This window comes from Telmatherina bonti (genome assembly GCF_933228915.1).
Source record: "Telmatherina bonti genome assembly, chromosome: 19".
Lineage (NCBI taxonomy): Eukaryota > Metazoa > Chordata > Actinopteri > Atheriniformes > Telmatherinidae > Telmatherina > Telmatherina bonti.
The window spans coordinates 22010508-22037688 of record NC_136617.1 but is presented as its reverse complement, the minus strand read 5'-3'; the positions used below and the strand labels follow the sequence as shown (position 1 = coordinate 22037688).

At 38.2% G+C, this 27181-nt stretch overlaps 1 protein-coding gene across 1 annotated transcript in view; it reads right to left on the bottom strand.

The window, feature by feature from the left end:
• gabbr2 (gamma-aminobutyric acid (GABA) B receptor, 2) overlaps nucleotides 1-26913 on the bottom strand; it is a gene marked incomplete at both ends in the record, with an annotated part of 193450 nt that extends 166537 nt beyond the window's left edge. The window contains one exon of the mRNA XM_079259213.1: nucleotides 26599-26913. Within this exon, the coding sequence (XP_079115339.1) occupies nucleotides 26599-26913 (315 nt within the window). The remainder of the gene's footprint in view (nucleotides 1-26598) is intronic.
• Nucleotides 26914-27181: the final 268 nt, after the last annotated feature.

Here is a 27181-nt window from a genome sequence, read left to right as displayed (position 1 = left end):
GTTTGATTCTTTTCTTGTCTACACGTTTTTCTACATGTGAGAAAAAAAAAAAAAACGAAGGCTGACGAGATTTAAAGAGGAATGTGAGTGACAATGAACAAAAGCGACAATCAGCGAGCGCCGCTGTCTGCACTGTAGCAGGAGTACCGAAAATATTTTAAACAAACCAATGCAAGATAATTGTGCATTAAATCTGTCACATGTTCAACCACTGAGCTGCAACAAATCACCACAGAAAATTTAAAATGTAAGGATGTATTTTTTTCATATGTGTGAGTGTGACTACATAATACCCTCTCGCTCAAACATACATACACACCCGGATCAATAATCTCCTTTACATGAACATGAAATTGAAGCCCATACTCAATCTGTACACAGTGACATGGAGTTTATTCTTCAAGAAATGAGCAGGTATTGTTAAATAATCTTTGTATTTACAAATAATTAATATACCATAAATTAATTTAAATCAAGAAAAGCGTGTATCCATCAGAGTGCATCTCTACCAGAAAGTCTCCCGCTGTGATGTGCTTGTGTAAACAGCCGCTGACTGGACCAGATTCTCTAGACTTTCTGCAAGACATCACTGGTCATCATGTGTAAAAACAGATTATTTCCCACAAGGTCCAAAACTATGAATTACATACTTAATATAATCATGTTTAAAAGTGCTAAATACTGTCACGAGATCATCACCGCCACAATCAGTATTTCACTATACAGATAAATATGCCACCATTTTACAATGACTCATAAATTATCATCATATCTGTAATTAGAAATTATAATTTGTAAGCCCAACAACCAGGGTGCCGCATGTTGTCCACACTGCACCAGCTGGCACTCTTTAATCAACCGGCCTAATTACGAAGGGCTTATTTTACCCCAGAAGAAAAAATGTATATATAAAAGTGACTCTGGGCAGTTAGTGGATACGTAAATAATATGACCTGATTTTCTTAAGCAAAACATTTTTTTCTAAACTGCTGATTTGAATGTTGATCATCTTTTATGATGTTCAGGTGATAATGAAACGGAGGAGGCTGAGGAGTATTGCTGTTAACATCCTATATTGAAGTGCGCCGTAATTATTTAATAATATCAAAAAAGACTTAACTGATACAGAAAAGTATGTAATCAAATTGATAAACCAGCTTTCAGACCATTGAAATACCCATAATATATATATATATATATATATATATATATATATATATATATATATATATATATATTTTTTTTTTTTTTTTTTTTTTTTTTTTTTTTTTTACTAAGTCAAACAGAATGTAAAATTTTAAGAAAAAAGTGAGAGAAGAAATGTGAAAATTGTAGTGTAAGCTGAATTCAAAGGAACATCTTTCTGCAGAACAATCACTTTTTTTTCACATGGAACTACAAGACGACCTGTCTCAATTTATTTATTTATACATCTATATATTGCATGACAAGCTTCAGGCTTCACTGGTCCCCCTGGTGTAAACAGCCACTACCTTATTGAGACTACAAAACATTATACAGATTTAAAGTGCTGTTTGTTGCATTTTCATATTAACTAATGTGGCTGATTTTCTCAATCTGGACAGTACAGCGGTTCAAGAAACTTAGTATTTCCAGGCTAATTTTAGTGCACAGATGATGCATTTGTGATACATTCTGGTTACGGGTCAAGGCTGAAGGAAACTGTTGATAATTTAGGTACAATAAACTGCACTGCACAGTCTTTTGATGTTTTGGCCTGTGCATTGACACAATGACTGGCTAAGAACTAGACAGCAGTTTTATTCCTAGACAGCTGTATTTTATATTTGCATAAATTTAATAATGGTAGATTCAAAGTCTGACTCAGCTGCAACTAAATATGCTTAAATATTTTCTGTTTGCTTTATTAATATGATTATCTTCCTTAGCTCGTGATGCACATAGACTAACATGGCACGCAAGTCCCACTTTTAGAGTATTTGTGTTTTCAACCCTCCTGTGCTCTACAGTGTCACTGGGGCTGGTCCTAGTGAAGAGCGAAGGAAGCCTAAGGCTCTTACTGTACAATATATCTAATCCAACCACACACATCAAGCGGCGATGCTGGAAGTGACTGTCTAATACTCTGTACAGTTTATAGAGATGATGAGCTCGGAAAGGGGGATGATGATGCACATTGGGAAACGGTGACCAGGCTGCAGCTCATAATGGCAAGAACATTTGATGGCACTGATGTAAAATCAGCACGTGATGTTTCAGCACTGTAAATGGTTGTCCGCATGACCAGGGATTACTCAGAGTGTTTTGTTGGGTGAAAAGAATAACTACTGAACACTGCATTTGTGCCCAGCGATTCAGGGTGTACCCCGCCTTTCGCCCAAAGACTGCTGGGATAGGCTCCAGCTTCCCCACGACCCTTCATTGGATTCAGCGGTTAGGATAATGAATGAATGTATGAATACGTTTGTAAAAATGTAAACAAAATGTAGAAAAAGCTTTTCTCAGAGGAAGTGCAATTGCACACCTTACTTATTCAACACACACACAATCACACACCGTGGCACCAAGAGGGATCAATAACAATCTCCTCTTTCACAGATCAACACAAGTACAAATGTTTTAAGTGAGTGTGTCTGGCTTTGAGTACATGAACAAACAAAAAAAAAAGTGCTTCAGTGCATCCTATTACACAACATGCCAAAAAAGCAACCTGACCCTGCCATGGCAGTGTATTTGGTTTCATCTTGTCATCAAAACCCTTCGTAAGACAGTCGTTCGGCTTTTTTGTCACAATCATGACAATTACAGCATTAGTTATTGTATTTATAGACTTTATTTATAGACAAACTCTTTTTTTTTTTAATCTAAAATGTAACGGTTCAGGTTTTCCATACAATCACAAACATCATGAAAGACATAAAACTCCCTGAAGAACTTCTAATGGGAAAAAAAAAAAAAAAAAAGACACTGAGGAGAAATTTATCTGATTCATCTCCAGTGTTGGCTTGTCCTCCCTTTCTAGAGGAAGTCAGGGAAAAGTTCTGACAGTGATGTGTTCTGACATCTCCCAAAACATAACCTGTGCCTGTTTGCAAGTGCACATTTGTTTGCTTTTCTGTGTGTTCATGAATGTGTGTGTATATGGGATTTTATTCATTTTGGTGGTGAATCATGAGGCTCTGGGGTCCGGTCTGACTTCCTTTCACCCTGCCAACTCCCACTGATCTTTGTGTATACTCCTCTCTCAGTCCTTGGCTTTCTGCACACCATCTCTCAGCTGTGACAGGAAAACACACTGAACTCAAATCATCAATGTTTCAGGCGTAAGGAAGGAAATGGAAGGAGGTATTATGCAGAAACAGAGATCCATTAAACACATTTGGTTTTTTTGCTAGAGTGACAGCAGGAACACACATCATGCCATTTAGGATTTGGTACCCTCTATTAACTATTCTGTAATCCCAACAACGTGAACAGAAAATGTTTTACAACCCCTGAAACACCTCAAGGTTAGCTTCTCTGTGTCTCCATCGCAAGCAGCCGACTGCTCCATTCCAACACTGCGAGGGAAACAGGATGTTTTATCAGGCTGAGCCAGTGGGGACCTGTACTGTCTGCCCTCTGATCTGTGTTCCCATCAGTAAAGCCAAGCTGCTGGACTAATGGGCATCTGGGCAGATATTAGAGTGTAGCACTAAGTTAATGAGAAAACACTAGTTCCCCATACTCCTCCTGACACAGGAGTCAGAAAGAAAAACAATGAGGTGAGGTGGAAGAGAAGTCGTGTTAATTAAAGAGCAGGGAGAAGAAACTTTTTAAAAAGCATTTATTAAATGAAATATTGATAAAGGTACATTTTTAAGATCAAGGATCCACAAAAACCGAGATGTTACTGTCTTATTAACTCGACTACCAGAGAAAGCTTTATCATTTTTATGTTTCTTGAAAGCAATATATGGTCAGTTATGTTAATATGGTTAATTATGTTATCTCAGTGGTACAAGACAATCTGTTTTATCATCCATAAACGCCAATAACCTGAAGGCAGTCTGCATTTGGATGTGGAATAAATCATTTTGTCTTAAAGACTGTGAGAAAATTGTTTTTTTCTTTGGCGTCTCAACTGAGACCACCACAGTCTTTTTTGCTCTTTTGTAAGTTTTGGTTAAGCTTGAGTGCCAATTTAATCAGTTTATGTTAAAAAAAAAAAAAAAAAAAAAAAAAAAAACCTACAAGCTTCTTACAGATAAACAATTGCAATATTCCAACATGAGTTATGAAAAAACAAAATATATGGATATTATGAGAAAATCAGAACAATTATGTAGTTGAAATCTCCAGCTCTATAATTAATGCATCCATGGTAATCAAGTGACCTGCCCTCCTCTCATAAACCAGTTTAAGATCTACCACTACTGATTAAACACACACTAATGTGTGTGTTTGATAGCTAATGAGGCAGCATGCAAATGAAAACTGTGCATGTCCAATCTCAACTAGGCGACAGCAAAAACAGAAAAATTTCAGATAAGTTCGAACATGACATCAATACGTTCTGTTTGGCAGATTAAAGCAGTGCATTTCTGTACATTTCAAGGGATTGATTTTCATTTTTGGAAAAGCTGAAATTACTAAATTAAAAAATAATGTCACTCAAACATACATCAAATGTATCACATATCAAACAAATTTCTCTCCTTCGCTTGAAATCTGCTTCCAGCTAAATTGGTCAGATGTCATGAATAAACCAGTGCTGTGACTTTTAGCCCAGGAAAGGTCCATGCATTACTGTTATAAAATGTTAAATGACTAGCAGAAGTGGTGAGGACTATAAATGCAGCGGCAACAGCAGCACTTGGAAAGGGAGGGGAACGGAGGGGGAGCTGGCTGTGTTTGCTCTCCCTCTCTTCAGCACAAGTGTCAGCTGCGCTGCCCATCTTTTTAGGCACTGGTGTGGAACAGGGCCCGGCATGTTGAGGGTTTGAGCTAAGAGAGAGTGTGTGTGTGTGTGTGTGTGGTGAGTGGGTGGAAAGGGACTGTGGGTTGTGCTTGCCTGATTTTGGTTGTCTATAGGCTACAACTGCAGCCTCAGCTGCCAGTAAAGCACCCCTCTGGCTGGATTCAGGTGTGTGTATGGTCTTGCAAACACTCTCACGCCTTTTCATTTTTGCTTCTTTGCTATCTTTTCATTTATTTTTTGTTTTGCTTTCTGTATCTTCTCACTCTGCAGCTACATGGCTTTGGGTATAGCTGACTAAGTTAATAAAACTTTGGAGCTAAGCTTGGCAGTAACACACTCGCTTTCCTCCCAACAGCAATGTGTAAACATTGCAGGGGCAGCCCTCTACCGTCTCTCAAACACACTCATGAAATAAACAAGCATACACCCATGCACACGCAGATGCAATTTATGATTTCAGACACACAAAAAACATACTTTAGAAGAAATCCCAGCTCATTAGATTTTTCTTCTATTTACACCCTGCAGGTTAGAAACATTCATTGTTATTTGCGCTTCAAACAGCCGAGTTGAGAAAAAAAAGATTCATAGACCTCCAGTTTTCCTGTTTTAAAGGAGACAGAAATTTGAACGCACAATATTTTGTGTGGTGAGAGAATATACTTATTCTTTGAACACAAATATAAGTATTAATAAGAAAGGAAGCCCTGCAAAATTCGAAGTGTATACATGTATATCATGTATGGTTGTGAGCAAACACAGGGAATGTAAGACAATATGTTGGGATAAAGCAATAAAAGCCAAAGAAGAATTTTTGAAGTGGAGTTTACACCATAAAGCATGCAAGTGCTGCGACCCAAGCAAACAAGAGTGAGGTTTGAATTGGAGCTATATATAAACTGTGCCACTCCTGCACTTATGGCAAATGTGACCCACATGAACAGGCTTGAATAGGCTAAACAGATAAAACTGTAAAATGAGGTGAAGAAAGTCACGTACCAGTAGATTCTTAAAAACAGCGGTTTAATCCTTTATCACGTTTGTGTACACTTATCTCTCTAATACAACCTGGGACAGAGGTTAAGTTGTAATTGCATGTTAAATGAAATGTAGAAAATCTAAAAGGGATGGTTTTGGTTTCATTACACGGTGGCGGCAGAAAAGAATAATAAGACATGCCACCAACCTTAGTAAGTTGTCACTATATGGGCAGCAGTAAGTGTTCAAAAACCCAAGTTCTGCTTTGCAGCTTTTACATGGTAATGGCATTATATACTGAGCAAGTTGGAGCCAGCAGAATAAATACAGCTGTGTGAATGGGAGTCATTAGGAAACGTGTTGTTAACACTTTCATTAAAAGAGAGCAGAACACTTTGACTTCAACCATTACCAGCTCCACTTCAAATGGCCTGCAAACTTACAGATTTCACAGACTGCAGTGTTTTCTCTCTCCTCTTCTAATCATCCCAGCTGCTTCCTTGTCTGTATTCACACGTCTGTCATCTCATTTACTTTCCCTCGCTCACTTCCTCTCTCTCATTGTAAACCACAACCCTTAATCTCACCCAGGGTCAAATCAGCAGATTAGACAGGGACCGAGTCTCACTCAGACTTTGCCATGCAGTTTAATGCTCTGTTCAGAGAAAGTTAGAAGCAGATTAAAACCAAGAAAGCTCTTCTCCTCCTCAGTTCTCTATTTTGCCGCACAAAATCAGTCGGGTGCCTCTTGCGTATTTTATTTTCTGTGCATGAAACAACTAAGTTTTCTTTAATCTTTACTTATATATCATCTTGAATTACATTGTTCCATTTGACCATCCATCTTGCTTTCTAAAAAATTACAATACAATAGAAAGTACAGCTCATTGTTAGCAGAGACTGTCAAATTGAAACATTTCCCAAATCCAGGCCTAAAACTTGTTATGAAATCAGAGTTTCATTTGTAGCATCTTTGCAAGTTTTTTATCCTGTCTATAGAACATTTTCTGTGCACATTGAGGTATTTATTGTTCAAATAATCCTGCACACAGTTACAGTCTCCTGTAGCAGCGTCCAAACCTATGCAAGAAGAATCTTTTTTATGCTGTCACCCCCTTCACGCTGTGATACATGTGAATAAAGGAAGCATTACCTGGAAGGCATTGATTTTGTGGGTATGTTAATGTTGCAACAGGTTTAATGCATAGTGGAGTGAAAGAGAGATAAATATGCACAAAGTGACACCGCAGAGAGTGGCGGGAGCCTGCCATCATGATGAAAACGGCTGCTTCCACTTGAGGGTTAATCGATCTCTTACACTATAATCAGGGGACGTGACAGCACCAGGGTTCTGGGCTTAAAAGCAAGCATCCTTGGGCGCATAACTATGATGCGTGACAGAATGTTTCCTCCGGGCTACGATACGCTGCGCACAGCAGACATCCATCATTATCAAGCAGAGGATAGACGCAGTGGGGACAAGGGTTACGAGTGATGGGGAAGAAGAAATTAAAGAGGGAACAATACAAGTAAGGGGATGTGGATTGCTGGTTACCTTGAGGATCAAACAGCAGGAATAAAGGAAACTATAGTCTTCGAAGAAATGTGGGTGAGGCACCTATGTGTGTTTATTCGTTTAAAAAAAGACAGGTGTTTCTATGGGAACCTTGTCTGCATATTAATGCACGCACTGCACGCACTGACATGTACTTTACATTCAAGCAAGCATGAATGCACACAGTCAGGTTTCCTCTGGAGATTAAAAAAGCTCCCTGTTTTTCGCTTTTCTTAATTTTACTTTCCCTAATCCTGCTGTGCGTCTCTGCCATTCTCTCTTGCACTGTATTTATAATCCATTTTTAGATATTTCTCAACTAAATCTGAAATGCAGAAATAATTCATTTACATACTGAATATATTCCTCCTTTTTTGTGACACTGTGAGCCTCGATGTATCTGGCGCCTTTGATCTTCCTTAAGATGCCCCTTGATCTAAATGGGTTGAACATTATTTAAGAAAGGACTGCACCTGACAAAACAGTGCAATTTAAAATGAGTTTTTAAGATGATCTATGTATGTATATTAGAAGATGTAGCTGAAATCATCTGGTTTGTGTGACAAAATTAAGAAAATAAAAATCATATTTTTTATATTTTTTGTTTTGCATTTAAACAAAAGCAAGAAAACATCTATAATAACAATACCTCACTCCTTTCAATATCTCTTTGCAGTCTCAGCATCAGAAGATGCTATTTCAATACAAATACAAAAAGTAGGTCAGAAATACTGCATTCAAACGTTAAATAAAATGGTTTAATGTCATAACTATGTTGTTGATCATGGTTAATCATGGTTAATAATGTAAATACACTCCATACAAGGATACTAGCGGGACCTTTTTTAAGTAAAAGTTGAATTGTTGACAGCATTCAACAAAATTTGTCTTTAAAATGTGTGCAGGTACACAGTAAATGCATGCCAGGAGAGGTGACTAGATAACAATCAATGTCGAGGTTTCAGGATAACCATTATCTGAATGTTGTTCCACTGTGTGGAAATAAAGACATGACTGATGTAAAGTCACAGTGCTGTTCCTCTGTCCATCACTGCAGTGTAGTAAAAAGAAATTAAACACCAGGGTGTGTGCCAGGTTTCAGTGAAGACATCCCTAATATTGACCTGGGCAACTTTGGGAAACATCACAGTATGTAACCTTTATCCAATACCTGGAATCACGCTGTTTCTTTATTAAAGATGTTGTTCAACGTTAGATGGTATAGATCGTGGAATTTCATCGAGAATAATACTCTTTGTGTCTGATTAGTAGTTAAGTGGCATGTGACATTCTCAGTTAAATGTACACTGGTAACGAATAATAAAGATTCAGTAAATAATATGTGATATCTGTTTTTAATGTTGTATGATATTTTTAAAATCTACTTTATTGAAATTTTAATTTACAGCAGACATGAAATTCCACAGCAAACAACAGAGCACATTCCTGCTTAGAGTCAATGATGCAAAAAGTGTTAATGTTTTCATTTTAATCTTTATTTTAAAAGCTTTTTATGTCTAAAGTGTTATGTGACGTTTTCAGTGTCAACATAGTGGATGACAATGTTTAACAAATACAACGTAATTAACAGCAAGAATTAGAATTATTATTTTTATTTCTGTCATGACCCGACTCAAAAGCCATAACAAAGAAGTGGTAAGAGGCTGAGTTACAACCAAAAAGAGAACATAACAATATATTGCTACAATAATGGGTTTACACCACTTCTACCAGGTATTAGGAATTAGTGAGAGAATGATGATCAAACTGCATTTGTCATATAATATAATGAAGAGGGTTATTGGCAGGGGTGGGAAATCAAATCAAAAAATCCAATATCGGCATTTCTTTGCTTCACAACATTAAAATAGATTTTTCTTTTTCAAATTAATCAAATTAATCCATTATCAAATTTTTGTCAATATTATTGCTTTTAATGATCTTTTTACTTGTCTTCTTGGGCATTATTGCTGCAAAATGATAGTCTGACTGCTGTGTTGTTTTTTCTAATTAAAATGAAGAAAAATGACGAGGAAAACAGTTTTGTACTTTTTTTTTGTTTTAGTCTACAAAAATCAGCAATATTGAAGAATCATGAGAATCGCAATTTAAATCAAATCGGCACCCAAAAAATCGTCATCGAATCGAACCGGGACGTGTTGTCACAGCCCGAGTTATTGATGCTATATTTTAAAGACACTTGAAATAATAGTGTGTTAACTTTAACTTAAATTGTCAAAACACACAAAAAAAGATATTGCATGATATTTAGTAAGACTAACTCATAAGGTCACCTGTTTATCAGAAAGGACTGAGCGTGCCAACTAAATGACAAACCAGATTTAATGGCTGAAAATTTTGCAGTGAATGATTTCAAGGCACTGTTTATAAACAGCATTCTACTTCAGGCACATTCATGTGTCATTTTGTCAAGTTTAGGGTTAATGAACAGTGCAGGGTGTGATTCCTCACATAGCTTAAATTGCTGTGCAGAACCACAAAAATGTGTTAGAATAACATGGAACATCACTTAGTGTGTAATAATGTCTCTTCAAATGAACAGGTTGGGTCCTGGCCATGCTGGTGGGAAGGAGCCTTCTAGCACCACATGTTGTGGTGTTGACTGTATTTCTCCATGCTGTATCCTGAGAGATTTCCCCTGTGAAACTTGCTGAGACTTCACATGACGTCATCTGTGATCTCTGGAGAGTTCAACCACACCTTTTGACCTGACTCTACCTGTGACACCCGTCGATGTTGCACATGATCTTATTGATGATCTCTGGAGATTTCAAAAACACCTTTTTCACTTGAGCTTTTAAGACTTTCTTGGCTACAATTCATTTACTTATTTTTACACCATTTTGATGTGAAAACACAACAGATTCTAACCTGGTCAGAAAAAATCATCTCCAGTGGGCATACTAACAGTATCGAAAGTATTCTTTTGAGTAGAGATTTTCTTTAACTCCACAGCTTCCAGTTATTAAGTTTCGTCAGAAAAGATATCCAACTCTTGGGTTTTCTGTTTTACATGTTGCGATAGACAAGTGACCTCTACAGGGTATACCACGCCTCTCACCTGCTAATTGCTTGTACAAGATCTAGCTTTCCCTGGACTGGTGGGATGGATGGATGGAAGAATGGATGGATGAACAGATGGATGAACGACTGGATGAATGGATGGATGAACAGATGGATGAACGACTGGATGAATGGATGGATATATGGATTTCTGTTTTCTACTGTGGTGGGAGGAGTTTGACTGAGGAATAGCAGAAATGGAGGGTTAAGTTTTTCAAGCTGACTTTTTATTTATTATTCCTGTTTTATTTTTTCTTTTGGTTTTTTTTTTTTCATTTGTTTTCCTTTCCTTCCTCTGTTCTAGATTCCTTTCTTTGTAGTTTATTGTACATTTGGTGGCCTATTTTAAAAAAGAGCAATGGAGTTGATTGCAAAATTATTCATAGCATCCATGCTTATCAGATCCAGATAGAAGCAAGTTCATTTTTGCACCACAGCTGGAATAGGCTTTGAAACTAATCCCAAAAAGTTTAAGTTCAGGACTGAGTGTTCAATTTCAGATCACCGTTTTCCGAATTACTCTAATTCTCGTCAAACCACCTTCAAGTAGTGTCCAAATATGGATCATCAAGATAAAACAGAATTCTAGTTGTGGAATTAAAATTATTCCATTTTTAACAAGATTTATGTAAACGTTCATGCAATAAAATAGCAAAAATAAATAAATAGATAAATAAAATGTTGCTGTATACATATACGTAGTTGGTACATATGTAATATATCGATATGTAGCTTAGTCCTCTGAGGCTCACAAAGAAATAGTGTGATTGTTAGTGGCAGATCTCTCCCTCCATGTTTTATTTTTCTTCCCTCTAATAGAGCCGGTGGAACATGCACCAACTCCAAAGCCATTCTGCTCACCCAGCCCCCACGCCCACAGTTCTCAGTAGGTGGTGATTTCCTCGCCCACCTGCTGCTCGCCCGCTATCATGCCAAATGCGGCATGTGACAGTAGCAGCACATGGCCTCCCAGTTCTGCCATCCTCCACCCCAGTACTCTGTGGGCCTGTCTCCCCCTTCTGTCTGAGAACACCCTTCAACAAGCTTGCCACACTTGTCATGGTCTTTCTCGCTCCCCTGCCATCTATGGCAAATGACTGTCTCAGAGGTACACGCTAGCACACAACAGCACATTCAATATGTATAGATGCATATCACAGCAATTATAGTCACATAATGACACAAAGATGCAGACATGTGGGTGAGCTTGAAGCCATGTGCTGGTTTAGATCAAACAATTCACAGATGTAGAGATGTGCTGCACCTCTGCCTGATTTTGTCTGCATACACCTTTTTTTCTGATTTCTCTCCAGAAGGGGGTAAACATGCCAGGTTGTGTTGGTACCAGTCACATCCAGCTGTCGAGGCTAAGCCACCCTCCCTCTTTAAATCCTCTTTTCTCTAAACCATCCTTACACCGCATCCTTTTCTCTCTCCTCACCTGCATCTTCTGTACTTTCTGCTCTGGTATATGTTCCTATTCTTCTTTTTTTGTTTGTTTGTTTGTTTGTTTGTTTTTTGTTTTTTTGTTTTTTAGCATGTTCTCTGAGTTTTCATTATAACCCAGATCTCTGTCGGTGCTGGTAATTTATCTTCCATAAACTCTTTACATTTTATAGTCATGTAGAGAAATGCCCAGAGATCTTTGTGATACACTTTTACATGGTGGTAATGGTGTGATGAATGGAGTCCATGTGTAAATAAGACATGATTTCCTTGGTGAGCTGAACAGATTCTGAGCATGGAAGACACTCAGTCTCTGGTGTCTAACAAGCTGTGTTAATATTTCAATTACCCTCATGATGAAATAAATTAAATAGGTGCAAACATTATTCTAGGTCTGCCTTTGTTGAGGTGGGAGGAAGCTGTGACATGCGACAAGACTTCTGCCAACACCTTTTTTTTTAACATGCTCAGACTGCAAGTTGTAAATCCACAGTGATTTATATGATGCGGATAGAATATCTGTCCACTGTTTATGACAACAAATCCCTTTCATTTCTTAATCACCTCAACCAATGAATCCTTGTGTTTTAAGACACAACAGCAATTAACATGTTTGTGTACTTTAGACTGGAGGTGTTTTAGTCATTATTGTCAGTATCTTCACTGTAGCGCCACAGAGGGTCCCAGATTAACTAAAGCTTACACAGTAAGCAATTACCAAAAAGACATGCAGTCAAAGCAAAGTCAATAAAAGGTTTGCATAAAAACTGATGGCCAGATTTTGACAAACAGGATGTTAAATTCAAGTTTCATGGTTGCTGAAGAAATGTTAAAATAGTTTAAAAATTGCTTTTCACAACAGAAATTCCGATCTCAGGCACAGAAGCTGTTTAATATGCATTAATTGGTTCTAAATATCATCATTAGCTCATTAGCTATATATATATATATATATATATATATATATATATATATATATATATATATATATATATATATATATATATATATATATATATGTATATATATATATAATAATTTGGAATGTATATTATTCCTTTAATAAATCCAGACATGTTCTCCATTTTGCCACATTTTCATTTAATATTTGCCTCTATTATTTCTTTCTCCCTCAGCTCTGCCTGGATAAATTGAAGCTTGCAATGTTCTTTTTCCATCTGTCACAGCTTATTCCATGTAGCATCAGAAACGAGAAGACCTTTCTTTTTCAGACGTCGCTGACATTTACATTTGGCCCCTATCAAAGAGAGAAGAGTGGTCACAACCCCGCCATCCCCCCTGCCACTGTTTTTGCATACATTCTGCCGTAAGGAACAACTGAGCTAACACTGATGCTCTCATCATAGCTGACTACTGGAGTGTGTGAAAAAGCAAGCAAACACATGGTGGCTTCATCAACAATCTTTGGACTAATTTTCATATTTTAGATAAATTGATTTGTTTTGTTTTTGCTTTGTTCTCTTGCTCATTCTGAATCCTATGCCAAGTTGTACCTTATTAATCAAGGAATTTTAAATCTACTACTTTTACCCAACAAAGACGCTTTCCATTTATATTGACATAATTCCTCCACTGTTATAGTGCCTGTACTCATTCATAATAGCTTCAAAACAGAATTCACTGGAAACATTTCACACAAATAAGGACTGGTATTGCCATGGATTACATCATGATAGCATCCATTAACAAAAGCTAAATAAAAGCAATGTTTTCGTGTCTCTTTCCTTCAAAAGACTCAAAAGAAAGAAGGAATGCTGCAAGCAAAGAGGTGGAAGGCCCATTTCTGAAAATGGGATTGCAGTGAGCTAAGGAAGCCGGCAAAAAGGCCTTCAAGAAATCAATAGAGACTCCCTTGTGTGTAAGAGCAAGTCAACAGAGCAGGGAGTAGCACAGAGTCGGGGCATACAGATAATATTTATGTATAAGGAGGCTGCCAGCTTCCACCAGGGACCATGTATAATTCTGATTCATACATCTTAAAAGCAGTGATCTTGTAAATATCAAGCATGTTCATTTATTCAGTAACGATGCATCCAGCAACAGGTCAGCACTGGAGAATTGTTTAGTATGCTACGTTTAAATATTCATGACCACAACTCCCCCTTTTTTTTCTTTTTTTTTTCTTTTTGTTTTTTTTTTTAATTAATATTCTTTTTAAAGTTCATATAATATCTATAGCACACAAAAACACATCCATTCTCTCAGGTCTGGATATATTTTCATGATGACTGCCTCTAAGGTTCAGCTACACAAACAGACGGCTGGGTCTCCACGTCGTAAGTTGTGCTCTCTTGAATTCAGGCAACAATCACCATGATGGATATCTTTATTGAACACAATTAGCAGAATTACCAACCTCACGAATGAATGCACAGCATGTGCACACCACTAAGTCTTAATTATGGTCCTCTTTTGCCACAATGTACATTTGTCTGCCAAAGCAAAAAGGTGAAAGCTAGCTGAAACAGAAAAGACTGAAAAGAAAAATGTTTTTAACATATATGTTAGTTGCATTCTGTCTCACTTATCTATTTTCCTTCAAAGGGGATCCTCGTGGTTTTAATGGCTATGCTAATTTGTGTGTTCCACTAGAATACTAATAAGGGTGGTAATTAGTGTAACATGAACTGTAGCTCAGTGTGCACAAGAGCTGGACTTGTCTTTTAAAGAGCCTGTAAAATGGGACTAAAATCTCTGGCAGGGAATACACATTTAAAATTAGCATTTGGATTGTTGGGCTTAATAGTAACAAACTTTGCACTTAACTGCAACGCCAAGAACGTCACAGTTGGCTGACCTTTATTGCTGTCCTCTGTGTCAGATCTAAAACAGCTCACCAAACATCAGGCTCTCCAATTACTTGTTTACACTTCCATCAGCACACAGCTGCGATAGCGGTGGATATGCGAATAGAAACGTTAATATGAATACAGCACAAGAATAATGTCCTCCATCCATCCAGATGGCCTGTGGAATTATCTGCTTTACGTGGCATAATGAAATCTCACTCACCGTCCAACTGCTCTTTATTAAATTAACATGATAGGCATCCTTCCTTCTAACAGCTCAGGGTGTCATCAACCAAACCAGTGATCTCTGTCCATTGGGCATATCAATCACACACAACTGAGGCAATGGCCATTAGACTATATAATGATGCAAAGCAAGGATGTTTTTTTGCATGAAAATGAAAAGTATTTTCTTCAAGACAAAAATCGCTTCATTGTCCTGGCAGTTCAAAGACCCAATATGCTGCATATATTCACATGATGATTCAACTGCTTTATCTATCTTGTATGGTCCTGAAGTGGTTGAATATGTGAAAGCTGAGCACAGATGGGCTTTTCCTTGGAATTTCAAGCATAATGAAAGTGTGCAATAAAAGATTGCTGGCAGAGGAAAGGACCACTGATGTCTCTTGGCAGCAGTAAAAACCCCAAGAGTGCATTGCTCAAGCATCTGACTGCAACCACAAAATGTCACATGACAGCAAAGTTGCCACTGCATAAAAGCTATTCTGAAAGAAAACATGTGAAAATAAGACACTATTCAATGTCTTACAACTGCACAAACAGGGGAACTATTTGCTAGAAATTATGCATCCAATAATAAATGGAACTAAAAACTGAAAAGACTGTCTGAGTTGTGGATTGTTAGAATTTACAAAGCATAACTTTTCCGTCTGTAATGAACATGATAATTACATCAGAGCTCCACATTTCACATTTTAGCCTTTTTTGGAAATCTGAAGAGAGGAAATGGACTTCAGTGGACTTCATTCTGTTCTGTAGTCATGGTAAAATAAAGAAAGAAAATCAATTACATGTTTTCAGTCATTTTGTTGTGATACTTCAGGTTTTCTCACAAGTTAAAAAAAGTTTGAATAAATGTAGAAACAAGTTTCTGTCTTACAGTGACAGCTAAAACTCTGACAGACCTGGTCATTTCCCTGCTGGTTCTCCACAACTCAGTTTTTTTTCCTTATTTATGAAATTCAAATGCTTAACAATGTCTGAATTTCATGTTAAGTAGTTTAAAGCATCCAGTAGTGCGTTCAAATGCTCTCACTTAAGTCCAGAGTATCATCTTTTTAGTGAAGGCAGGAAGAACACACAAAGCAGGTTAAAAAGTGTATTTTATGATTGCACTCAGCCTTGTGAAGTGTACCTCTTGCATTACAGATTACATCCTCCCATGTCAAGTACACACAGGTATCCTCTCAAGTCCTGGGATTCTCATTTATCTGGGAAATTTGCATGCTGCTTATTTCATGAAATTGCTACAAGAGCCACACAGAAAGAGCATTAATGATATGGTTTCAGACTCAATGTGACATCCAGGTGAAAACAGCCAAATAAAGGAAACACCAGTGGTTTGTGAACAGAACTTATGAAAAGATGAAGAGGCAGGTGAGTGTTCCTCCTCACAACTCGCAGATTGTGAGTCGAATGATGATCAACTCCTTCAATTTTATTCAAATGTGCGTCCACGCATTTTGCAAGAAATACTAAGTATATTTTTACTTTTTGTTGCACCCAAACAATACTGGTTCAGGCAAAAACAAAACCAAAATAAAACATTATTGTCCACCAGTTTATTGGCTTGTTATCAGATCAACAATCTCTGGTTTATTTTAAACAGGTGATAATCAGGCATCACCTGAAAAATATAAGAATAGAATTTATAAGAGCTACAAAATGGTTTAGTTACATCTTTTTTTTTTCTTTTTTTTTTTTGTCTTGTCCAGCATTTAGACAAGCAGAATGATCGTCTGGATGCTGTGTTATGCTGAGCAAATTTTCTTTGCCAAGGGAAGCTTTATAGATATAATGATCCCCTTGACTTTCTGAATTTTTATTTTATTTCTATATTTATTTTGCGTTATTGTTTGAATTGTAGAGTTTGTAGTGCTGGACCGGAAAGGACAGAAGAAAGACAGAAAGCGAAAGAAGAGAGAAAAAGAAGAAAAAGAAAAAGAAGAAAGAAAAAGTGAAAGAGATAAAGGGACAGAAAAGAAAAAAAAGAGTTTAGTTTAGTTACATCTTTACTGGAGAGAAATTACTTAATGTCATCATGAAGAGAGACTAAAGGCAGCATTTATGGTGCAGCCATGTCATTGTGCAGTGATGATAATATGCATGTGTGTGTGTGTGTGTGTGTGTGTGTGTGTGTGTGTGTGTGCGTGTGTGTGTGTGTGTGTATGTGTGTGTTTAGGGCTGTGGATTGGGATTTATTTTCCAAATTGTTGAGATTGCTCAAAACAAAATACTCTGACAAAACATAATTCCACTGATACAACATAAAACAGAACAATTTAATCCGTTCTGCCATCCATTTATCCAACTATTCAACCATAAAGTCGCACATGTAGACATGCACACAACCCCCTCCACACACACACGCACACACACACGGACAAATGTGGAAAGATTAGAACTGAGTCATAGTAGATAGTGCTTTGTTGGAAATGATCTCTTATCATCATGGCACAGCTTTTTGTGATCATATGTGGCATGATTGCCTGATTTGGATGGGCACGATAGACATTTTTACCGTTACTACCATGCATGGACACTTGCAAAGGATGACTGCAAGTGTGTGTACGTTATATCTGGGACTCTATTGCATGTCGTTATCACTCTTGGCACACAATGAACTCTCCGGCTATTTTCTGCTAACAGACCCAGCAAACAGGGATGGGGTAAACGGTAGCCACGATGAGCGCTCTGACACACGTCTGGTGTGTGTCAAACAATGCTGAGCAAAGAGATGCAGTGTAGCATACAGATGTAAGCTCAGGTCAACTACCACCTACATACTGTATCACTTTCATACAATCTGTGCACATGAGGTCAAGCAAGACAATACTTCAGAAGTCACACAGGATTGTAATAGTTGGCTTTCACAAAATTTAAATGGTACCAGACACAGGAAAGCATACCACAAAAATATCGTGTATTTATTCACAGCTGCATGAGAACAAACAAGTGCATGACACATTAAATCCATTAGCGTTCATGTGTCTAATCCAGCAGTCGATTTTTACAAAATATGAATGTAAAGGTCTCCAGCTGGTGACTCTCATGAAGACTCTCCGTGTCTGGCATCTCTCTCCAAAGAAAGAAATTAAAACAGCTGGAATTTAAATACTATTATTATTATTCTAAACTCTATTTAAAAACATTGTGTAAATATTGAACCCTGCTTTTTTTCCTTTCTTTTTTTCTCCAATTGGGAAGATTGTGAAACCCTACATTAAATTGTTGACTTGTGTGTGTGTGTTGATGGGTATTTATTGGGTTTACTGCATATTTTTTTTACAAACATAAGAGATGTTTAAATCATTGGAAAATTGAATTACTACTCAATGTGCCATGATGGAATCATATGGAAAGAAAATGGCGAGCAAAGAAGAAACAGCATGGATCTACACTGTAAAAAACCTAAACTGCACAAAAATGTGTAAAAACAGTTGTCCATATCAAAGGATCTCAAGCTTGTGCTTTCATAATAATCATCAGGTTGCTCGAGGTTCCTGCCCCAAAGTTAAGACCAGCTGGTCTAGAAAACATTACAACGCAATTTGAGTAATAAAGGAGAAAACAATTTCACCTTTTTAAAACAACCCTGCCTGGTAAAGTGCAAAGGTTATCAACAGGAAACTCAGCAGGTGACTGCAGCTAGCTACAGCGATGCAAGTGCCAGTGTGTGTAACCGAGTGTGTGCAGTGGAAAAGGAAGAGCTGTAGTGTAAGCACGTGTCATGGTGAGAAAGAGAGATGAGGGAAGAAAGGCTATTATTCTTCTGTGGCACCTTGCTGAATCTCCAAACATCCCAGCTGTGGCCATGATCACCAGGTCATCCACAGGAAAAAAAAGGTGCTAATTGACTCTGACCTTTGAGATCAGGATGCACTAATGCTACAACCGTACACATTATGTTTAATTAAAATCGTGTAACTTGCCAGGCATGCTAACACATGTGCTGACCTTTTTTGCGGGAAACATGTAACCATGTGCACATGTTTTCAAGAATCTGACTTGATTTGACTGTTTCCTGGCAAAGAATTATATGAGCTTTAATGTAATTACAGTAGCAACAAGGACACACATTCTCTGCTTATTGCTCTGTGCCATGTCCCCTTGAGCGCGACAGACAGGAACATGCAGAGAGTATTTGTCCAATCTCTAATGACAAAAGCACACCCATTCCACTGTAATCCTTTCATTTCTCTCCACTCAGAAGAGAAGCAGGCATGCAGAAAGGTAAATGTGGCATCTGTGTGAGTGTGCAAATATAAATGGAGTGATGGGGAAGTAATAAAGCAATGGAATGTCTTTTTTATATATATATATATATATATATATATATATATATATATATATATATATATATAAATATATATATATATATATAAAAGCATGTTTAAGACATAATAACAGCTGACAAAGGCAATTTTGTTTTGAAAACATTTCATTTAAAAAGGTAATCTGGTCAGGATGTGCTTTATTTAAACGTTAAACAGTATTACAGACGAAGCAAAACCTTTTAAACGTATCTTCCAATCTCTTTTGTTTATACTGCAAGAATATATGAAATAATTTAGTGATGGAAACTCTCTAGACGGGTCACAGCAGGGCTTCTCTCTTGGGGTTGGTAACCATGAGTGCACAAACATATTCTCTGGTCTGTTAAAAAAGGGGATATGTTTAGGACATCATGGCAAATATCTGGAAAATACTTAAACTTAAAACGATTGTGACAATCATAATGCTCACACCCTTTTTTTTTTTTTGCAGCAGTTTTCAGTCAAACAGGAAACAGTCACAGAAAAGCATTTGCTGTGGTAACTGTTTGTGATGATGGCTTGGCTGTTCATGTAGAGTAACTTCATGCAGATGATGCACCAGCAGAAAGTGCCACGCAGACTGACTTGTGTTGCACTTGACACAGCAGCAGCCTTCTTAACTCTGTTTTCATCAGTAAAGAAAAGGGGTAGAGATGTGGGTGGGTGGGTGTGTGTGTGTGTGTGTGTGTGGGGGGGGGGGTATTCATAAACATTCATAAACTCTACGGAGCAGATTCCCATCCTATAGTCACCATTTCCGGTTTCACACAGCTCTTCATCCATCCTCCCACCTTCTTTGCATCGCCTGTGTTATTTCCCAGTGGGTGTCCCTCTGAGTTGTGCAGTGCAGCCAGAGAGTAACTGTTTGTTTAATGCTAATGACAACCAGATGCCTGATTTGCCACCTTTTGCAGTCATTGTGCATCACAGTGATAGTTATATTATGAGGAGGGGGCTTGCCAACAGATGTCTCATCATTGCGTCTATGGGGAAAAAAATTGGATGGCATAAAGGAAGGATGATCACAATTTGACAATAACAAATTAATTTGAAACCTATTTGTGATCACAAATTTAATCCATTTTTACATGCCTTGCTTGATAATTCAGATTATGTATTAATTGTGTCAGGTGAGTATTTTCATGACAACTTTTATTCCTGTAAGGTAGAGGTAGGATATATATATATATATATATATATATATATATATATATATATATATATATATATATATATATATATACAGATCATCAGCAAAATTTCTCAGGAAAATCTTTAACAACAGCATTGGGCTGTGTTCTATTTTAGTAGAAGGCTTCAGTGTAATTGCCTGATTTTAACAATGCCAGTGCAGAAAGATTCAGTCCATTTCAAAGAATAACATTCACCAACCACTGAGATATTCACAAAAGTGCCTCTGCCCACACATCCACTTAGCTTCCTTTTCCATCTTTTGCCAATCTCCGGCAGGCACAAATACACATTTTGACAGCTTTACAAGTAAAAAACAGGCCTTGCTTAATGTGATCTTAAAATGAAATACAAGTGTTGCTTTTCATGTGATTAGTTCTCAAGTTGTAAACCACATAAGGCCCCAAAGTATGAATGTAAAGAAGATATACATACACACACACACAAACATATATAAATAAAAAAAATAAAAAATAAAAAAATAGTATATATATATATATATATATATATATATATATATATATATATATATATATATATATACATATATATATATATATATATATATATATATATATATATAGAGAGAGAGAGAGAGAGAGAGAGAGAGAGAGAGAGAGAGAGAGAGATGTAATGTCAGTCTCTTGGTCCTTGGAATTGGCAACATTCTTTGCCCAATGAGAAAAAATACATTTATTGTATCCCACTTGACAAAATACTGTTAATGTCAGCTTAAATATGTATAATTAACCATCTACCAACACTGTTGAGCCATACATTGGAAGAAGCTATATAACAGCTCCTGGAATCGGCAAGAAAGCATGATCCAGAGGTCAAGGTGTTGGTAATAAAAATGGACACAACTAATTCTGAATCCAACAGAAACCCCCCCAACCTTTTTCAGAGAAAGACACTATGGATTGGGATACAAACTGTGGCTCTCTCAAAGGCTCTCTTGGGTGCCGGCTATATATTATCACAACCCCCAACATTTAAATGAAGAGGAATGCAAAGAATGCAGCATGATGTGATGAATCCATTTCAGCTGGAGCTCGGCAAAACGTCAGGCTCAGATGACCACAATATCCTGACCTTAGGCAGCGCTGTAAGGATGCCACTTGAGAACAGTCGCGATCATGTGGTTGTTTTTCTGCGGGTTTCAATTATGTGAAATTATCACGTGTGTCATAATATCTATTCTAAAGCCAGCCTCAGGGTACATACGGGCTTTTTTTTTTCAAGACAATTTATATTAATGATCATCTTTCTTCAGGCTTCTAGGCCACTGGAAGCCTGACTCAAAGAAAGGTCAGTAATTACTGCTAATTTACTCATTTTATTATAGTCTAACCAATGGTTTTCTCATTTTATGTGACCAAGAGTGAGTAAACACCAAAATAAACACTATACTATTATAAGAATGTAAAGTGATATAACTGACACAAGAACACAAGATCTTAAAAGCCTTTAAACAGATCTACTGCACATCCCTCATTGCATTCAGTAATTGCTTTTTTAAGTAGCCATTAGGTTTTTAGCCCCAGAGAAGCAATGCAAATGGCATTACATTATGATCCAGTAAGAATTAAGAGAGTGGCCATTTCCTCTTCCTGCACAGAAGACGATATAAACCTATTTTGGGATCTCATAGCGCTACATGACTCTGTCTCTCACCTCTCTCTCTTTGATTCTCCCAAGAGATCCTGTTCGTTCCATGAGAAGGGCTTCTGCACATTGATCCCCACTATCTGTGTCGGGTCAGTGAATACAGTCGTACTCAGCCCTTTCTGTATGCTTGGAGTGCACCCAAACTGTCACCTACTATCCTGGACCATTCACTCCCAGGGAGGGGTGAGAGGCAATCTTTTGTTGACCCTCCTGAGTTCCCATATTACCACTAAATACAATGTAGATTTATTTAGATATTATGCAAGAAGTTCAGCAAGGCTGCTTCAGTTAACATTTATTAAAGTTAACATTTATTGAAGCAGTAAGTCCTGTTAAAGGGTATCTTTGATGCTCTTTTTGAGCGAAGGGCTTACGCTATAAACAACTGACACTTTACCAAAGTAAATCTACTGAAACCATAAGAAAACCAAGAGCTTGCACATGTGCAGGCTCACTTTCACTTAAGACCTATGTTTAGCAGCAGTGACCTCCATAATGGTAATCCCGTTCCACTGAAAACTTAACTTCTTCAGACAAAATGACAGAAAGCCTTACATATACTCAGGGGGGAGTTCAGCCTCCTGTAGGCAAGCATACTGAACAGTAGTTTCAGGCTTTCCAACAAGCGCACACATATGACATGTTGCATCTAGTCCTTTGAGGAGGTGCAGAGGCGGCAGATTATGAGTGTGCAGGAAATCTGTACATAGGTCACTGCCATCATTGTCTCAGGAGACCCAGAGTACTGCATATGTGGACAGTCACATACTATAAATACCTACCCTTATACTGTACATGGTACACCACATAGATCTGTAGGATCTGCACCTCCAGCTGGAGACAGTTTTTCTAGTAGTATTTAGAGTATTATTCAGAGTATTTAGAGAGTAGTATTTAGAGCATTTAGAGAAAATATACTGGTCATCTTTCATACAAATAAAACAAATTAGTCCAAGAAACACAGAGCTAAAGAGCACAAAGCATTTAGTAACTTCAACTGGATTTATAATTTTATCCACCAAATGGGAAATGCTCTTGTTAAAGCAATCACAGGGGGAAAGTTGCCAAATGCTACACTTATACACTTGTCTCAGATGACATCGTCTTCATCACAAGCTTAGAAACCAAAAGGTAACTGGATCCCTGCAGAAGCAATGGCAAGCCTGTCATTTTACTTCAGATGGAAATAAAGACATGCTTAAATGTCCTTGAAAATCAAAGACTTGATTTGTAAATGTAGTCATACATTAGGTTGTGTTACATTCTCTTGAAACTTAACAAAATGGAAGAGAGAATACCACACTGAAGAGATCGTGGCGCCATGTTGGTTTCATATTCATTTCAATGTTTGTTCAATTTTGAGTAAAACAAGGAGAATTTCTAAAGAAGACTTCCAAGTAGTATTTAGTATTTTATTAAACACATGTCAGTGCTCTAAAGGTCCTGATGTCTCCTCACGGGAGAGCTACTACACACACCATGTAATGGTTGTTTCCAAATGTTTCAAGCACAATGTAAATAGAAGCTGTTTCTTGTATGCTATGGTCATCTAGCAGAAAACAAGGTGTATTAAAAAGTTGGGGTTTTTTTTTAAAAGCAGCCCAAAATGTGATCTTTCTCTGGTGGGCCCTTTCAGGGTCCTGTTAGTCATCCTATAAGCTGATGAACTAGCGCAGCAGCTTAGCCTAGCATCCTCTCTCTACCAAAGTCTCCCTTCCACCCTACTGCAGTGCCTCTTGTCCTTTCCAAAGCTTTGATCCTATAAGCCTGTAGAGTTATGGTATCAGTTCTTGGTTACACTAAAACCCACGCTTACCCGTCCACAGTTCCAGCAGAGGACCAACTCTTCTCTCACTGTAAAGCTTCCCTGTTGATATAAGTCTTCCTGCTGTTTTTTTTCTTCCTCAGATGCTCTACTTTTTTAGGCAAATATGGACTGTCAACTTTATACAAAATGCCTTTGCTATTGAAAAATCTGAAGAATTCAGCATCCGTCTCATCCATGTAGCATCGCATCGTCTGCTGTGAGGTTCTTATCGCTCAGCAATACATGTCAGGACATTTGCTATACTTCCAGTAGTTACTTCCTGCAAACACCAACTAACTAGCCTCAGCTCTCTGACCTTTAACCCTGAAACAGCTCCAGAGTGCCTCAACATCCCCATCACCAGCACCACCACCCAGTTCCACACCACCAAGGGAATAGACTGGGCCTGCTCAGTCTACCAATGGCTCCACTGACGGGGGATAAAGGGATAAAGAGCTTCTGCTCAGGGACTGATTACTTACATCTGCCAGGCTAAATCCCAGTGCCCACACATAAACACGCATGCACAAGTACAAACAGCACACAGGCACACATTTGGCCTGCTGCTAGCTGAAACAAATGCACTCATGCATGTATTGTTTTCTGACATAAGCATGTGGTATGTGGAAAGCTGTGTGCATGAGTGTGTGTGTGTGTGTGTGTGTGTGAGTGTGCTTTGGACTTTTAATCATGTGTAAGTCAAAGATTATATAGCAGTAAATATATAGTATGATGACAACATGGACAGCAAGTTGTAAAAACAAGCATCCCTAACTTTACATTATGTTGCATGGATAGTAAAATAGTCAAATACACAGAAATAAGCTTCACATGAAAATCACATGGTTATTTTTCATAACTACATGATATTAACAACATTAAGTTGCCATAACCTATCAATATCTGTACTTCTAAGGTGTTTTTTTGAGCATACGCCTCAAAGGCAAACATTGTTCATGACATTATTTATAGCAAATTAACAGCAAGATCCTCACGATTAAAATGTCATTAAGATAAACAAATACATGCTTTTAGTGCAGACATATGATAATTCTTTTTATGATTCCCAAAACAATAATCAGATATTTCAATTTCAGTGGGCCTGTAGTCAAAATCCAAGCAAAATGCCAGAGGGGATGGTATTGCCATCACTGTAGAGTTTAGCTTTTGACTACACCGTTGCCAAACAACACTAATCCCATGAGTTCCCATTGATTGGCAGTATTAGAAAGCTGGCATCACTGTCAGACATCCCAACAAGCGGATGTCAGGCTGGCCCACTGACCTCTTGCTTCCAGCTCATCTTTCACTCCAGGGGATAGGAGGAGAAAAACCATAACTCTCATAACAGCATATTAATCCCATGGTTTCAGAGCATGCTGCTTCTGAGGGCTTACCCCGGTCACCAGAGCTTTGTGTGCTCTCTCTCCCACAAACACACCTGTGCATATAAGATTCTGGTTGCATGTTTGTCGGGGGAGAAAACTGAATAAATCCTGCCGAATTATAGATATAGTGGGATTAGTTTAAAGGGGGGGGAATGCGTTTTAATAAAACAAATTTGTTTCAACGTTACTACAAAAATCAATAAATCGTTTTGGGTTCTTTTGTTGCCTTTTTTTTCAAAGAAGTCATCAAATTATCACAATTATTATGTTGTACTGGAGGATAGCAACTTCCAACTCTTGCAGTGTGCTTTCACAGGAATGTAAATCACTGAGGCAAACAGGCCCCTGGTGGCTTTCCAACGATTCAAACAACCCAAACTGTCAATAACCAAAAAGCAAAGGTTACATTTTATCAGGACTTCAATAAGAGTTGTAAGTGTTATAAAATAAACATAGGCCTGTCTCATATTGCGACCTGGATGCAGTGGGATTTCTATCCAATGCTCCAGGATTTACACGAAATCGTGCATCCAATTACCGCCATCTTCAGGCAAGAGGAGAATCAGCCCTTTAATCTTTAGGAAGATGCACTGATTCGTGACTGAAAAGTCATTGTATGAAGAGACGATTGCTGAAAGAGAGTGCAACGTTTGATTCAGAACCAGTTTTACAACCACGGTGAACATCACCCTGAGACTGCAACCATTCAAATGATCATCATAGACGCAGCGCCGAAGTGGTGCCTCCTGAGTGTCCGCGTAATGCAATGTTTTTTGGTAGCAGCTTATATTTAGATGTACTCCCAACGACTAGTAAAGGGGGAGAAAGATGGCAATGCAACCTCTCACTTTCATCTCTGAAATCACTTTTGGCGCAATGGAAACAGCTGCCGACGCCGACGCTGCGCAAGAGTCAAACATAACAGCACGCAACGTTTCCCCTTTGACAGACAATGTGAAGAGCGCTGCGGGGCAGCGCGCGCGCGTGCACGTAAGCAGGCAACACGCGTGCGCTCAAACACTGCCACACATTGGCTACACACACACACACACACACACACACACACACACACACACACACACACACACACATATAAGCCACATGAGTGTTAAAAAAGCACAACCCAGCTAACCAGTGGCAGCTTTTTGTGAAAGGATTTAGCATGTTTACCTCAGTGTCATAGATTTTGGTGATGAGTGAGAAAGAGTACTTCCTGGACTCCCGTATGTGTTGGATGGCCAGTTGGACTGCTGGTTCGATCCCTTGGCTGATGCTGCTCATGAGGGCCGACTCGTTCATGGGCATAAGAACCATTATGGGCAACTTTTCTCCGTCCCTGGTGAACCAGCTGTTGTCCTGTCCGTGTTTGGTGCGGTCGTTGCACACCTTAGCCAGAGCAGGGTGAAATAGCAAAACAGAGAGGAGCAGGCATCCCGTTGGGAGGAACATCTCCCAGCCGCTGCAGTCCCTCCGGGCTGGACTCATGCTACAGTGCGCGGTGACCAAATGAAATCCCACGGTATCCTCACTGCTTTGGCATCGCAAAAATCGGGCTCGTCCGGGATGCTCAGACTCCCACCCAGAGAAATTCGGATACTAACCAGAAAGCTGCAGCAGCCCCTGCAGTGGGCAAACTGGTTGTATGGATTGCGACCGTAAATTGAGACGATAATTCGACTGTATAATGTCACCTCTGTCAGAATATTCCAATGGCTCAGAGAGTCGCGTTGCAGATGGAGATCTACAGTCGCTC